Genomic DNA, 17134 nt, shown 5'->3' on the forward strand with positions numbered 1-17134 from the left:
CTTTTACTCTTTAAAGGCCCATTTTGTGGTCCACTTCTCCCACTCACTAATCACTTCCTTCTTAGCACCCTCTAGTTCTTGCAATCTGTTTAACTTCACATTCTAGCACGTTATTAACAACTCTATTGGACTTTTCCATGAAAAAACAGTGGTTCCTTAGTTCCTCAGAGTAGATTTTAAACTTCATCAGGACAATGCCATGCACATTCTTTAACTCAATAAGATTTGGCTCTGGACCGCTTAGATTAGGGATTATTGACTCATAAGGAAAGAGAAAATTAATCTCAGTTTATTAAGTTCTTCCAACATCAGTCGCTGTACTAAGCAGAGTCACTGCATTTGATTTAAGATGAGGAAACCAGGCTCAGCACAGTGGCTCACACCCGGCAATCCTAACACTTTGGGAGGCCAAGATGGGAGGATTGCTTGAGACTAGGAGTTTTAGACCAGCCTGGTCAACATAGCAAGGCCCCCATTTCTATTAAAAAATTTTTTTTTTTTTTAATGATGAGGAAACCAAAGCCAAGTAAAAGGTCACAATGCCGATAAAAGTTAGACCCAGGACCCAAACTCAGGCAGCTTGGGTTCAGAGCCTACACATACCCTCCACACCATAAGGATCACATAGAACAGCAGTTAATCCCAGTCCTGTGCTCTTTTTTATTTCTAGCATTATTATTACTTTTTTAAAATTATACTTTAAGCTCTGGGATACACGTGCAGAACGTGCAGTTTTGTTACATAGGTGTACGCGTGCCATGGTGGTTTCCTGTGCACATCAGCCTGTCATCTACATTAGGTATTTCTCCTAATGCTCCCCTAATGCCTCCCCTAGCTCCCCACCCCCTGACAGGCCCCAGTGTGTGGTGTTCCCCTCCCTGTGTCCATGTGTTCTCATTGTTCAACTCCCACTTATGAGTGAGAACATGCAGTGTTTGGTTTTCTGTTCTTGTATTAGTTTGCTGAGAATGATGGTTTCCAGCTTCATCCATGTCCCTGCAAAGGACATGAACTCATCCTTTTTTATGGTCGCATTGTATTCCATGATGTATATGTGCTACATTTTATTTATCCAGTCTTATCATTGATGGACATTTGGGTTGGTTCCATGTTTTTGCTATTGTGAACAGTGCCACAATAAACATACGTGTGTACATGTGTCTTTATAGTAGAATGATTTATAATCCTTTGGATATATGCCCAGTAATGGGATTGCTGGGTCAAATGGTATTTCTGGTTCTAGATCCTTGAGGAATCGCCACACTGTCTTCCACAATGGTTGAACTAATTTACACTCCCACCAACGGTGTAAAAGTGTTCCTAAATTTCTCCACATCCTCTCCAGCATCTGGTGTTTCCCGACTTTTTTTTTTTTTGAGACGGAGTCTGGCTCTGTCGCCCAGGCTGGAGTGCAGTGGCCGGATCTCAGCTCACTGCAAGCTCCACCTCCCGGGTTTATGCCATTCTCCTGCCTCAGCCTCCCGAGTAGCTGGGACTACAAGCGCCCGCCACGTTGCCCGGCTAGTTTTTTGTATTTTTTTTAGTAGAGATGGGGTTTCAACATGTTAGCCAGGATGGTCTCAATCTCCTGACCTCGTGATCCGCCCATCTCGGCCTCCCAAAGTGCTGGGATTACAGGCTTGAGCCACTGCACCTGGCCTATTTCCCGACTTTTTAATGATTGCCATTCTAACTGGCATGAGATGATATCTCATTGTGGTTTTGATTTGCATTTCTCTAATGACCAGTGATGATGAGCTTTTTAAAATATATTTGTTGGCCGCATAAATGTCTTCTTTTGAGAAGTGTCTGTTCATATCCTTCACCCATTTTTTGATGGGGTTGTTTGTTTTTTTCTTGTAAATTTGTTTAAGTTCTTTGTAGATTCTGGATATTAGCCCTTTGTCAGACGGATAAATTGCAAAAATTTTCTTCCATTCCGTAGGTTGCCTGTTCACTCTGATGATAGTTTCTTTTGCTATGCAGAAGCTCTTTAGTTTAATTAGATCCCATTTGTCAATTTTGGCTTTTGTTGCCATTGCTTTTGGTGTTTTAGTCATGAAGTCTTTGCCCATGCCTATGTCCTGAATGGTATTGCCTAGGTTTTCTTCTAGGGTTTTTATGGTTTTAGGTCTTATGTTTACATCTTTAATCCATCTTGAGTTAATTAGTTCTGTGCTCTTCTTGAGAACTGGGAGACTCAGCACTGCTGAGCTTTTGCATATAAGAAGGACACTTCGTTTTTTCCCCTAGAAGTGGGGATACATGCGTGTGGTATTTATGTAGGCAACCTCATCACTGACCATGACCGCAGGGAGAGTGGACCATTGACTTTGGAAGCCCGTCAGTTGAAAAGTATCTTGCTTGATTTTAATAGTTGTATAGGGCAGTTGTATATATTGAAAGGAAGGCCTTGTCCCTAGTCTCAAACCTTCTCGTTATTTCTAGGAGTCATAAATATGAGAACTTCCTTGGCTCCACACCCTGACAAACTTTTGGTATTTTACCTTTACCAAAATCAATCATTTTGGTATTGATTCTTTTCTTTCTGCCTTCTTTGAGAGGTCCCTATCCCCATAGCCATTTTTGATTGGCTTGGGACATTTGCTATCATGTATTTTTATTATGTACAAATAAAGCAGTTGTTTCTGAATATTAATTAGATAATTTTTGGAAAATTGGCTTCATCTTTTTCCTATTTTATGATTAAAGGATGTGTTAAGTGTTTTTTTTTTTTTTTTTTAAAGAAAAAAAGGTTGGGAGTGGCTGATGAGCGCTGTGGCTCACATCTGTTATCCCAGCACTTTAGGAGGCCGAGGCAGGCAGATCACCTGAGGTTGGGAGTTCAAGACCAGCCTGACCAACATGGAGAAACCCCGTCTCCACTAAAAATACAAAATTAGCCAGGCGTGGTGGCACACGCCTGCAATCCCAGCCACTCAGGAGGCCGAGGCAGGAGAATCCCTTGGACTTGGGAGGCGGAAGTTGGGGTGAGCCGAGATCACGCATTGCTCTCCAGCCTGGGCAACAAGAGTGAAACTCTATCTCAAAAAAAAAAAAAAAAAAAAAAAAAGTGGGGGGGGAACATGTTTATGAGGTAAAAAATGGTATTTGGAGAAGCTAATCTTCAGGGCGGTAGGAAAGGCCAAGGGCTAAGCTGCAACACAGCATAGTCACTGGGGGGCTCACTACACAGGAAGCAGAAGCCACGGGCACATACAGATGTCCACGGGACTATCATATGTATAGGCCTTCTCTGTGAGCTTTTTGGGACAACTATTATATTTGATGGCCAAAAAGAAATTTTGATATAAAACTTGCACTCTGCTTCTCCTGGTGTTTTTTTACTTTGGAATTTTGTGCAGATATTTAAAAGTCAGTACTTCTAAGTGTCAGCTCTGGCTAAAGAGAAGCTGTATCCTTCAGAGATGTTCTCTACATTAAATAAAACTTTTTAAAAACCTGAGCATATAATCCTGCTATTGGCCAGCCACTGCTCTTTTGTTTGGAATACAAAATATTTGTCATCTGGGGACTGTCCAAATTTATTTTCAGTTTTTTAACGTTTAAAATATTTCTAAAAATAAATATTTTGAGAGAATATTAATTTAATTTTAAAAATGGAACCAGGGCACATTTTTATGTAGTGGAAAGAGAAGTGAATTTATTAATTATGAGACCTAGGTTCCAAATGTGTCTTTACTGTGTGACCTTGGGCACATCTGGCCAGCTGGAACATAATTTCTTTGTCTGCAGGGTTGAGGGGAGGGAGGAAGAGAGAAAAAGAGACAGAGGTCTTTCCCAGCTCCCGAAGGCTAGGCTTTTGTAATCCAAGCATCCCAGAGTTCTTTCTTACTGTAACAGTGACCTCTTGTGGTATATATCCTTAACCAATTTTGTTTTGATTTGCAAAGTAAACTGGATTTTTTGTTCTTTCTAGTAACTGTATTTCATGTTGTTAGGCAAATATGACTTGTTTTAAAAAGATAAATCTTATTTGGAAATCAAAGGTAAATTAAAGCAGCATATCAAGGCCAGGGTGGTGGCTCATGCCTATAATCCCAACACTTGGGAGGCCGAGGCGGGCAGATCACCTGCGGTTAGGAGTTTGAGAACAGCCTGGCCAACATGGCGAAACCCCGACTCTACTAAAAATACAAAAATTATCTGGGCATGGTGGCGTGTACCTGTAATCCCAGCTACTGGGGAGGCTAAGGCAGGTTGCAGTGAGCAGAGATTGCGCCACTGCACTCCAGCCTGAGCAACAGAGCAAGACTTCATCTCATAAAAACAAAAACAAAAACAAAACAGCATATAGAGCACCAAACCCCACCTTATAAACAATTCTCGATGGTTTCTTCATAAACTGTATATTGGCCGGGCACAGTGGCTCACTCCTATAATACTAGCATTTTGGGAGGCTGAGGCAGGAGGATCACTTGAGACCCAAAATCACCAGCCTGTACAACATAGTGAGACCCTGTCTCTACAAAATGTTTTTTAAAAAGTAACCAGACATGGTGGCGTGTGCCTATAGTCCCGGCTACTCGGGAGCCTGGGGTGGGAGAATCACTTGCTGAAAGGAGTTTGATGCTGCGGTGAGCTGTGATTGCAGCACCACTGTACTCTAGCCTGGGTGACAGAGTGACACCTATCTCAAAATAATAAAGAAGAAACTGTGTATAGCAGACTCTTGTCATTTACAAAATTAGAAGTGTTTTGACGTTTGTGCTGAGTGTTTTATGTATTTCTCCTAGGGACCAGGGGAAGAGACATGCGAGGGCCTCATCACGCCCCAGTAGCTCAGACCTGAGCAGGCTGCAAACCAAAGCAGGTGAGGGATCCCCACACTCCTTCATCTGCAGCATCTCCACTTAAAGGAAAAATGTTTGCACTGAAGATATCTATGTTGGCTCACTGAAAACTTCAGGAAGTTTGTCCAATTTGATCACAAATCAACATTTATTTTTATACATTTTTATTATATTCATACAATCTTACCATCTTACCACTACCCAACTCAGATGCCTCAAACGTCTGTAGATGGCATTTTTTTTTTTTTTTTTTTGAGACAGAGTTTCTTGCTCTGTCGCCCAGGCTGGAGTGCAGTGGCGAGATCTCGGCTCACTGTAAGCTCCACCTCCCGGGTTCGCACCATCCTTCTGCCCCAGCCTCCCGAGTAGCTGGGACTACAGGCACCCGCCACCACGCCTGACTAATTTTTTGTATTTTTAGTAGAGATGGGGTTTCATAGTGTTAGCCAGGATGGTCTCGATCTCCTGACCTCGTGATCCACCTGCCTCGGCCTCCCAAAATGCTGGAATTACAGGGGTGAGCCACCATGCCCGGCCTAGATGACAGTCTTAATGGTTTTGTAGAAATCATTTTGTAAAAGCATTTGGGAAGTTGCAAAACTTAACATTAACATAGTTCTTGGGTTAAAAACTTGAGTTCAAGGCATTGCTTGGCTGGACATGGTGGCTCACACCTATAATCCCAGCACTTTGGAAGCAGGCAGATCACTTGAGGTCAGAAGTTCAAGACCAGCCTGGCCAACATTGTGAAACCCCATCTCTACCAAAAAAAAAAAAAAAAAAAAATTAGCTAGGCATGGTGTGAGGGAGTGGGGTACCTGTAATCCCAACTACTTGGGAGGCTGAGGCAGGAGAATCACTTGAACCTGGGAGATGGAGTTTGCAGTGAGCCTAGATCACACCACTGCACTCCAGTCTGGGCAACAGAACGAGACTTGTCTCAAAAAAAAAAACAAAAAACAACATTGCTCACTTAAATGAAACTATATTAACTTTACTAAGACCGTCCTTTGGGCCTTTAAACGGTTTAATTGAGAAAGTATGTAACAATATAAACCACAGTCTAGAAATGATACAAAATGTATTCATGCAATAGAATATAGTTGTTAGAAAAGTGAACTCATGGGCTTTTGTATATTGTAATATTGAGTAAATTCAGTATAAACATAATATGAGATGAAACAAGTTGCAAAAGCAAAGACATATATTGTTTGCGGATACACAGCCATGTGGTAAGCATGTGAAGTCAAGTGTAATCATAGTAACCAGGGGATTTAGGATGGTGGTAACCCCTAGAGGGAGAGGGAGGAGGGGAATGGATGCAGGGAGCCACACATCTGTAATGTTTCATTTCTTTAAAATAAGGGAAAGGATAAAAATTTGGCAAAATGTTAATATCTGACCAAACTAGTATGGGATACACTGGTGTCTGTTATACTCTTCATATATTTTTGTACACATGAGATTTTACAATACTGAATACTAGATTTTAAAAATTGTTATCTTCAAAACTTAGTTTTTTATCAATAAAATGACTTTTGTGCCATTGGGAATTTCTTTACTCAGGAAAATCTTAGATATAGTAATTTTCGAGCCAGCATAGTTGCTAAGGATTTTACATTTACATGCTAAAAACATCAGCCAATCCAAACATTGTGTCAGGTTTTTGTGTCCAGAACTCAAAGCTGTGGTTAACAACTATAACCACTGAGACAGCAAAATCTTCAAAAACATGCTGAAATTTTTGCTTGACTTACCCAATTTCCTGTTGAATCATAATGTTTATATTTAGCAAACTGTGAACCTAGATGAAAGTGCTTTCTAAAATATTAGATTGTTGCCCAAGGTTGAGACAACCTTTTTGTTATTTGTGTGTCTGTGTGTATCTTAAAAAGCAGTCATATGATTCCATGCTTCATTTTCTAGAGTAACTCAGGGATTGTGTATAAAATGGAGGCAGGGGGAGGCCCAGGGTGAGTGAAGAGGTAGAAAGGCTATAGCCAGACACAACTGTGCACTTTGAAATTCCTAGGAGAGGGTTGGAAGGAAACCCTCATACCAGTGACTCAGTAACTTCGGTTCTGAGGAGAAGCCAATCTCAGAAACATTCATAAGGGCCCATGAGGGTTAAATAAGTTGTTCTGTGATTTCTGACTCACCCCTGTAATTTAGCTCTTTCTGGGGTGAATAAGTTATCCATTTTATTTGTCCTGAAAAACAGTTGATAGCCGTGGTTTCTCATAGAACTTCTGTATTAAGCAGCATATTGCATAGGAGGTAAAAAATGCAGACTTGAACTTATTGGACTCAAAGTCTAGTTTCTAGTAAATGTAAGTGTGTCATAAATATGTGTGGATTAAATAACTTGCCTGACTTATTTTCTGGCTTTCACTTGCCTTGATAGATGTTTATTTTATTTTATTCTTTATATACTTTGGACTTTGAATAGGTTAATTATCCACAAATATGAGAAACTATGTTTTTTGTATTACTTGAATATTCATGTTTATTTTTAGAATCCACATCCATGAATTATCAAAGTTAAGGCAGATTCATAAAAACAATGATCCAAAAGATTGAGATGGTAGTCTACAAACTATCTGTAGTTCCAAAATCCCTGAGCCTGATGGGAAGTCAGTTCGAGTCTTCATTTTGTTACTGTGAATATTCAGATATTTTGCTACAGGGTGCTGCTGCAGAAGGCCCTGCGGGGTGGTTTGTGATGTGCAATGTGTATACCGTATTGACTTTCTAAAATCCATGTGTTTCCGAATCCCAAACCATATCTGATTCCAAAGGTTTTGGATAAGGGATTGTGAATCTGTACTGATGTGGACTAATTTGTCCTAAAGACAATTCAATTTAGTATTTTATGGTGAAGTCTTGTACTGGGTTAGATAGATTATCTGAAACCTTGCTATTAAGGCTATTTACTGCACTGCAAATGTTTAATAATAGCTTTGTTGACAACCTCTTTCTATTTACTTTTGCTGCTTAGGTGATCTTGGATGCCCTGTGTGGGTCAGCTGCTCTTGGCAGTGGGAAGGGTTGATAAAAGGCAAGCCTGGACTTGCTGCAACTGAGAGTGGCCATTTCTAGCATGTAGTATAACAGGGGAAGGCCTCTGTGTTGGGCGGGATAGATAGATTGTACAGTGTCCCTGCTTCTCCTGCGTGACATCAGCACCATTTGATGGTGTGAGTATTCAGAATTCAAATATATCTCTGATTTCAAATGAGTTTTTCAATACATGCCATTATGTGTTATCTATGGATTTCTCTGCTATTTGTACAGATAATCGTCAAGGGACTTTATTGGATTTCTTGATGCAGAGAATTTTATTTTGATCCATATTAATATTAAAAAATATTAATATGGATATGTACTAAGGTATTACACACATTTAATATGTGTTGTATATATTTTTCTCTTCAAGAATAATAATAATGCATTAGAGGCACTGGAAAATACAGAAGAGCACAAATAAATTAATAATCCTAATCACAATATTTAGAGATAACCATTGTTACCCCATTTTACAGAAGAGAGGTGAAGCAATTTGCCCATAGTCAACCAGCTAGTAGGTGGCAGAGCTAGGATTCAAACTCGGATGGTGACTCCAAACCTGTGCTATTAACAGGCCTCCTGCTCAACTTGTCCTTTGTTTAAAGTAACCTGAAAATATATGGGCTGTATACCCTTTTGCTCCTCTCTCTGTCTCTGTCTCTTTGTCTTTCTCTGCCTCTTGTCTCTCTCTCTTCCAGCCTCTCACCCTCTGATTGTTCCTGATTTCTAACTCTTTATGTGACATTTTTAGGGTCCAGGCACCTTCTGTGTGTACACTTAATTGGTACCAGGTCCACCCTGCCCCGAGAGGGCATGGACTCCCTGACTTGATGTAGACCAAGTGCCAGATAAAGGATTTAAAGGGTGGTCTTCAGAGAAGGGAGACTGAGGAATACATCTCCAGCACTGTTCAGTAATGCCTCAGCACAGCAATGCCACCTCCAGCTACAGTCAGTGTTTTAGATCTTGAGACACTGCCTGTGTGAAATATAATCATAATTCGCAGTTTCTAATACGAGTTAGATTTCCCCCCAATGTTACCCTTTAGTTGGCTAGTTTGCTGCAAGTCAGCATAGCTTTGAGGTCAAGTGCAGAGGCTGGGGAGCTATACGACCCTGAGCAGATAACTTAGTACACCTGGGCTCCACTTTCTTCACCTGCAAAATGGGGATTGTTTGGGAACCTCCTCGTAGTGTTACTGTGAAAATGAAATGGAGGCCTCCTGCATCTAGAGTACACAGTCAATGGTTGCTATTCCCTGCAACCCATATTCACAGGCAGCATCTACTCTTGATGGCTTGTTAGTATCACACAGGTATGAGATACTGCAGGGGTGATTACCTGTTTGTGTGCTTGTTTAATCAGGGAAATGAAATTAATTATATACTGTATATTGCTAAAGGCTTGGCACTGAGCTCAGAGCTTTACCTATACCATATATTTTAATTCTTATACCCTCGAAGGCAAATATTCTGTTCTGCTGATGAGGAAACAGAGACTCAGAAAGGATAAGAAACTGGACCCCAGTCACTCACCATGTCCTTAACGGAGTTGGGATTTGAACTGAGATTTGTCAGCCCCCAAGGCCCCGGCTTTTCTGCTGCACCACACAAAATCACTTGGCGTTAATGCTACTGGCCCCATGTTAGCGTGGACATCTTATTTCTATAGAAAAGAAAGTCATTTTAGGTCTCCCTTTTAGAAAATTTTTCATTACACATTTTCAAAATCCTTATTCTTTACATATCTATAGTTATTTATTCTATATTACAGAGGGATACGTTTAAGTAAAAATGAACTCAGAACTGTTTGCCTTACTGACAGTCATCAGTATTTACAAAGCTGACTACTTTATGAAGTGACCAGATCATATTTTAAAGTTCTGACTTGTTTACGTTATCCAGTCTGAGTTTAATTTGGGGTAATTTGATTAGAAGACCTGTAGTTCTAATGAGAAATAGTCAGGCTTGGGGAGCAAAGGCTAATTTAATTCTCTAGTTTATTAATTGTAGTGATGAATAGTAAAGGCTTTTGACTGTGCTTCATGACAACTCCTTTTTCATAACTTTTTCTCCTGTTCTGGATTTCTTTTGCAGTCCCAAAAGCTGACCTGCAAGAAAAGGACGCAGAAATAGAAGTAGACGAAGTCTTTTGGAATACAAGGATTGTACCGATTTTGCGTGAATTAGAAAAGGGTAAACAAACAAAACAAAACAAAAACCTGTTTTTGTTTTTTTTAAAACAATACCTGTAGTTATTTATGTGTTCCCCATTGCCCTGATATTTTTAGTAAGTTTTCACTATCATTTCTGTGAACATGTTCAAAAACAAATGAAGTCATCTATTTATTTACCCTGTGTGTATTAAATAATACATGCACACATAATTTTTAGTAAGATTATGCTTTACGTGCACCAAGAGAGCCAATTTCTAAAATTTCCTTTGTAATATAAATTAATTATCATTTCCTCTGCCCAAGGAAATGCTGGTTTAACTTCTCTCAGGTGGCTGTTCATACTCAAGAAAGTAAAAGATTAAAACAGATTTCAGGCTTGGAAGCTGAGTCTCATAAACTGGCGTCCTTGACAGGTGTGCCCGTGGTTTCCTTGGTCCAACTGGTATATGTCCTACTCTCTTGAAGGGAGCACATCTGTCAGGAATACCACCCACAGCATGGGAAATGGCCTGGGATGTGTCCCACCCTTGCACTCTGAACTGCCCCAGAAGTGAAGGCCCATGATCGATGGGTCCCTGCAAGGGGAGGGAAAGCGTGTCATGGGATGGCCCTCCACTTTCTCCCTCTTTGCAGCTCCTCAAGGATTCTCTTTCTGAAGTTGAACCAGGCTCCTCTGGAGCAGTGGTCATAGCCCTAGGGCGAGCCCAGTGCCTGGCACACAGTGCACAGTAAGCCTTTGCTAGGAGTTGTTGGTGAGCAAACCAGCTTGGTAGCCACAGGACTATGCTCTAAGAGAAGCAGGGTAAATGAATCCTCTCCAGCAACCAAACAGGGACGTGCTGCAAAAGACCTGATTCCCGAAAGGTTCAAATGACCTCACCCCTCCTCTGCTCCCCATTGGTGCTTGGCTGTGTTCATGGTTAATGTGGGAGCCCTGGACAGGGTTTCTGGTCCTGGTGCTGCTACTTGCTAAGCATATGGCCATGAGGAGTCACCTAGACTCTGTGTGCAATAGTGTCCTCACCTGCCAGACGAGGTGGAGACTAGGTTATCTCAAAAGGCTTCTGCAGCCCAAAGTCCTAAGGATATGAATGTGATGACTTTTTCCCCTCTAGAGTTACTATGTTCCCCCTCATATTAGTGTGCCAGGTTAGCTTTGGGCCCTTTATCTTAGGAGATAATGTGCAAACAATAGTGAGAAGAACAATGAGTCTGGGTAAAGGTTACATAAGAAAATATATTGCAAAACATTGAATGGGGACACTGAGTCAGTATTGTGAAGGCCTTTCTTGTAGGAAGTCTTCCTACAGGAAAGAAGGATTTTTTTTTTTTTTTTTTTTTTGAGACAGAGTGTCGCTCTGTCACTCAGGCCGGAGTGCAGTGGCACAATCTTGGCTCACTGCAACCTCTGCCTCCCGGGTTCAAGCTATTCTTCTGCCTCAGCCTCCTGAGTAGCTGGGACTACAGGCGCCCGCCACCATGCCCGGCTAATTTTTTTGTATTTTCAGTAGAGATGGGGGTTTCACCATATTGGCCAGGCTGGTCTCAAACTCCTGACCTTATGATCCACCCGCCTTGGCCTCCTGAAGTGCTGGGATTACAGGCGTGAGCCACTGCACCTGGCCAGGAGTTTTTTTAAAGAGAGGGGTCTCACTAATGCTGCCCAGGCTGGCCTTGAACTCTTGGGCTGAAGTGGTTCTCACACTACAGGCTCACACCACCATGTCCAGCTCAGCCGGAAGGATTTTAAGAGGGTGCTAAGGGCTCTGCCTACCATGCACACTAGTAGAGAAAATTTAACAGGAGTGGGGATTTGAAATGTGAATGAATCTTCCTTCTCAGAAGAAGGCTTATTAAACACGGAAATATGGCATCTCTCTCCCTAGATAACATTAAGAACAGCAAATGGATCAGGCATGGTGGCTCACGCCTGTAATCCCAGCACTTTGGGAGGCCAAGGCAAGAGGATCACAAGCTCAGGAGTTTAAGACCAGCCTGAGCAACATAGAGAAACCCCATGTGTACAAAAAATACAAAAATTAGCTGAGCATGGTGGCATGCACTTGTAGTCCCAGCTACGTGGTAGGCTGAGGCTGGAGGGTCACTTGAGCCTGGGAGGTCGAGGCTGCAGTGGGTCGTGATTGTGCCAGTGCACTCCAGCTTGGGTAACAGAAAGAGACCCTGTCTCAAAAAACAGAACAAAACATCAGTGAATGGTGGCAGGGCTGGATTACTTGATCCCTTGAGAATTTTTTTCTTTTTCTTTTTTTAACTTTTGACATAATTTGAGACTTACAGAAAAGTTGCAAGACTATCACAAAAAATGCTGTATATTCTTCATCCAGATCCCCCTAATAGTAACACTTAGCCGCATTTGCTTTCTCATTCTGTCCCTTCCCCGTCCCTCTCTTTTTCTCTACCACGACACAGTTTTTAATTTCTTTAACCTTTTGAGAACAAGTTGCCAACCTAATGTCCCATATTCCTAAGTATTTTGGCATGCATATTTTAATTTTTTCTTTTTTCTTTTTCTTTCTTTTTTTTTTTTTTTTTTTTTTTTTTGAGATGGAGTCTCGCTTTCGTCACCCAGGCTGGAGTGCAGTGGCACGATCTTGGCTCATTGCAACCCCCACCTCCTAGGTTCAAGCGATTCTCCTGCCTCAGCCTCCCGAGTAGCTGGGACTACAGGTGCCCACCACCACGCTTGGCTAATTTCTTTTTTTTTTAGTAGAGACGCAGTTTCATCATATTGGCCAGTCTGGTCTTGAACTCCTGACCTTGTGATCCACCCACCTTGGCCTCCCAAAGTACTGGGATTGCAGGCGCAAGCCACCATGCCTGGCCTAATTTTTTTTTCTTTTGAGACAGAGTCTTGCTCTGTTGCCCAGGCTGGAGTGCAGCGGCACGATCTCAGTTCACTGCAACCTCCACCTCCTGGGTTCAAGCAATTCTTGTGCCTCTGCTTCCTGAGTGGCTGGGATGTTAAGTGTACACCACCACACCCTGCTAATTTTTTGTATTTTTAGTAGAGACTGGATTTTGTTCTGTTGGCCAGGCTGGTCTCAAACTTGTGGCCTCAAGTGATCCACCTGCCTCGGCCTTCCAAAGTTTTGGGATTACAGGTGTGAGCCACTGAACCCGGCTGGCATGTATATTTTTTAGAAACAAAAGCATTCTCTTATATATCTGGAAATTACCATACAATACTATACAAATCTTGCTCAGATTTTGCCAATTTGTCCCAATACTTTCCTTTAGAGAAAAAATAAAAGCCTGGATCACAAGTTCTCATCATTTGCCACATCTCTTTCATGATCTTGATCTATTTGAGGAATATTTTACAGACTGTCCTGCAGATTGGGTTTGTCTGATGTTTTCCCCGTGATGAGCTCCAGGTTAGCATCTTGGGCAGGCAGAGCACAAGTGCCGCTGTGTCCCCGTCAGCGCCTCCTGCCAGGAGTACACAATGCTGCTGCGTTCTGTTGCTGGTGGTGTCCCACAGCTGTATCCACTGTCAAGTTTTTATTCTTTCCTTTGTGATGAATACATATATTGGGGGATAGAAGTTACTCTGAGATTATGTTACTCTCTGTTACACATCAAACTTTTACCCACTAGATTTAGCCCCTTGCAAATCTTGATAGTTCGTAGATTCAAGTTGTCTTTTGCAGCTGTAGAGCATTTATAACAAACTATTTGGTATAAAGGATTGATTTGATCAATAGTTTAAAATTTGACCCGTGAGCCTTTCTTCTAACCTCTTTTTTAAAGCTAAAAACAAGCATTCTTGAATAGAACCTACCAGGCTGAAGAGTTTGTGGAAGGAAGTGTTAGAAAAATACTTGGAGGACCACCCACTGCCAATGAGTGGCCCAGAGCCTGGACTTAGGGTTTGTAAAGAAACCGCCAGTCACAGAAGAATAAAACAACAAAACACAAGTGTTTCATACAATAGGAGTTCAGGTTTTTCCCTTTTTTTAAAGTTAGTCTAAGTCATTTCCCATCAATTCATTCATTTAAGTGCATAACCGAAAGACATTGAAGGTTACTTAGCTATTGAGGTTTACAATTTTTTCTTAGATGTTATTGTTGAAAAGAGCTAAAAATGGCCTGAGTCACTTCCTTCTGCAGGCACACACTTCCTCTATGTGGGCTTCTAAGAGCACATTATGGTATTTATTTAAGATTGGTTTCCTACTTTTAAATTTCATGAAGGAATCTATCAGAGATAATATTATTCAACAGAATATGTTAGATTATTTTATTTCCCCTCATGTTCCATTTATTGTGCTATTTTTCTTCTTTGTATGCCAATTAGTGTGGCTACCACTTTCAAAAATTACTTTCCTAGGCTGGGTGTGGTGGCTCACACCTGTAATCCTAGGACTTTGGGAGGCTGAGGCAGGTGGATCACTTGAGATTAGGAGTTTGAGACCAGCCTGGGCAAAATGGCAAAACCCCATCTCTACCAAAAATACAAAAATTAGCCAGGTATGGTGACACGTGTCTGGAGTCTCAGCTACTCAGGAGGCTGAGGCAGGAGGATTGCTTGAGCCCGAGAGGTGGAGCTTGCAGTGAGCCAAGAATGCGCCACTGCATTCCAGTCTGGGTGACAGAGTGAGACTCCATCTCAAAAAAAAAAAAAAATTACTTTCCTCACAATCATAATTATAAAATGAAAGGTTCTAGATCTCCCTGTTTCCTAACTAAAATATTCTTCCTTTTTTAAATTTATTTTTTATTTTATTTTGGAAGTAGGATCTTGCTGTATTGCCCAGGTGGCGTTGAACCCGGAATCAAGCAACCCTCCCACCTCGGCCTCCCAAAGTGCCGGACGACAGGCGTGAGCAACCCCAAAAAATCTTTTTATTCTCTTGTTTTCTAATAACCACCTCCAGATAATGGTGGATTTTGTGACATTTCAGGCTTTTGTTCTAGTAGAGCCTTCTTTTCTTAGATGATGAGCATTATTCTCATAGGAAAATATTGGTCATTGTTTTTGTCAACAGATATATTAGAAAATGAATATGTATGAAGTTATGCTACATACAGTATTCTATCCAGTATTCTCACTGTACCATGTGCTGTTGATAGATATGTAAGACTGGCTCACTTAGCATGACATCTGTTTGAGGGCACTGGTCATGTAACACAACACACACATATGTACATGGAAAATAAGTAACCTAAGGTAATGTTTGTGAATGTGGAACAGTGCATCTTTTCTGAAGCAGCTACAACATAAACAGAGCCTCGAAGGACCAAAAACAGTAGGAATGAGGGTTATGGAGAACATTTTAGGCCAATAGAACTATTCAAAAAAGAGTTGAAGGTCAAGATGCAAGTGGCATGCATCTGTGAGACTGAGCAGAGCACGGGCTGAGGTGGAGGGCGTTTGGAGTAAAGGAGGCCAACTGAAGCAGGTAGAAGTCCCATTCCCCAATACCTCTTTGAAAGACTGTGTATTCTAGATAAGCTAATGACTGATAAGTAATAAGTCAACATGGTAGGAGATGGATCAAAGGGATGAAAAAAATCGGGTAGATGGAAGCGATAAGATAAGGAAAAAAATAGAGTTCAGGAATTTGAAGATATCCAAGGAAATAATGACAGGGTTTTTACTCACACTGTGTTTGACACACTTGAAAACTTAACCTTAATTAGTAAATGTTGCTTTACTCTCTTTGCTCTGACAGAAGAAAACATTGAAACGGTTTGTGCTGCTTGCACACAACTTCATCATGCTTTAGAGGAAGGAAACATGCTTGGAAATAAATTTAAGAGAAGAAGTATTCTCCTGAAGACCCTATGTAAACTAGTTGATGTTGGTTCAGACTTGCTCAGCCTTAAACTTGCAAAAATAATTCTAGCAGTAAGTTTTTCTTTCCTCTGGTCTAGTAGACTATATCACATAAAAGCTTTGTTTAATGCTTTATTTGTAAATATTACAAAGAATATTAGAAATGTAGTGTATTTGTTTAGAATCTTGGAAAAAAATAAGGTAATAAACTGACATCTCAGAATTTGACCAGGAAGTATTATCTAAGGAACTAAAGCTGAGTACATAGAAAATGTTCAAAGAAACTCTTAACATTTTTGGACTGCGACTAAGTTTAAAAAAAAAAAAAAGAAAAGAAAAGAAGGAAGGAAAGAAAGGCAAGAAAGAAAAAGAAATAACCGTAGGCAAATACATTAGAAACGGTTGCTCAAATAACTTGACTGGAGATCAGTAGCAGATGGTGCAGGCTGTGGTTTCTCTTGAATGTTTGATTCTGTCATATGATTTAATAAATAACTAAGTAATTTAGGCCACAGTCATAATAAGCCAGGTGCTTTAGGAACCAGTGTGAAACCGAAAAACAGCTGCGTGTGGTCACAGGAAGGTACCTCAATGGTCATAGAAGGCTTTCACAAGGTGTGAGAAGAAAAGGCCAGACACCAAAAAAAAAGTCTGTAGAAACTCTGTCTCAAACAAAATGATATCATTGTTTGAGGGGAGCACTTCATTGTCTCAGCCATAAACAGTTGGAACCAAAAGATAAGCCACAATTATTATAGAATGTTCTAAGAGAGCCGCGAAAACAAATGAATGAAGCTTTGTTTTCTTGGTTTCATACAAGTAAAAGCTTTGTGCTAACACCCCATAATTTATAGAATTTAAAATCTTATAGTATACAGTGAAGGTAAGTGTTGCCATACTTACTATTAGTTAATAAGAATGCCACCTTTTCTTATACTGGTAATGAAGTCTTTCATAAAGCAGAATTTTCTGAGCATATATCTGTGTAATATCAGGGGGAGGCTACATTCTTATTTAGCTGTCAAACTATTAACTCTCTTTTTAAAGATTGTGATATGTGGTGAAGAAAGCAATACTTGTTTGAAACAGTGATTTCACTCCACGGCTCTGGTGGTGCAGCAGCTGCCCAAAGATTGCCTTTGCTATCTTAATCTGGATCCTAGACATTTTGTTCCATACCAAGCCAAAGAAAGAAAGAAAGAGTGAGGGGGAAAAAAAAAAGAAAGAGCAAGAAGGAAAGGAAGGAGGAAGGAAGGAACATGAATTCTTTTAATGCTT

General features: G+C 40.8%; 1 protein-coding gene across 8 annotated transcripts in view; it reads left to right on the forward strand.

Annotated features, from left to right (window-relative positions):
* LOC105492044 (armadillo repeat containing 2) overlaps window positions 1-17134 on the forward strand; it is a 161954-nt gene that overhangs the window by 42091 nt on the left and 102729 nt on the right. For all 8 annotated transcript variants that reach the window (XM_011758886.3, XM_011758883.2, XM_011758887.2 and 5 more), the window contains 3 exons: window positions 4758-4834; window positions 9977-10075; window positions 15753-15928. In XM_011758886.3, coding sequence (XP_011757188.2) covers window positions 4758-4834; window positions 9977-10075; window positions 15753-15928 — 352 coding nt within the window. The remainder of the gene's footprint in view (window positions 1-4757; window positions 4835-9976; window positions 10076-15752; window positions 15929-17134) is intronic.

This window comes from Macaca nemestrina, chromosome 5 (genome assembly GCF_043159975.1).
Source record: "Macaca nemestrina isolate mMacNem1 chromosome 5, mMacNem.hap1, whole genome shotgun sequence".
NCBI lineage: Eukaryota > Metazoa > Chordata > Mammalia > Primates > Cercopithecidae > Macaca > Macaca nemestrina.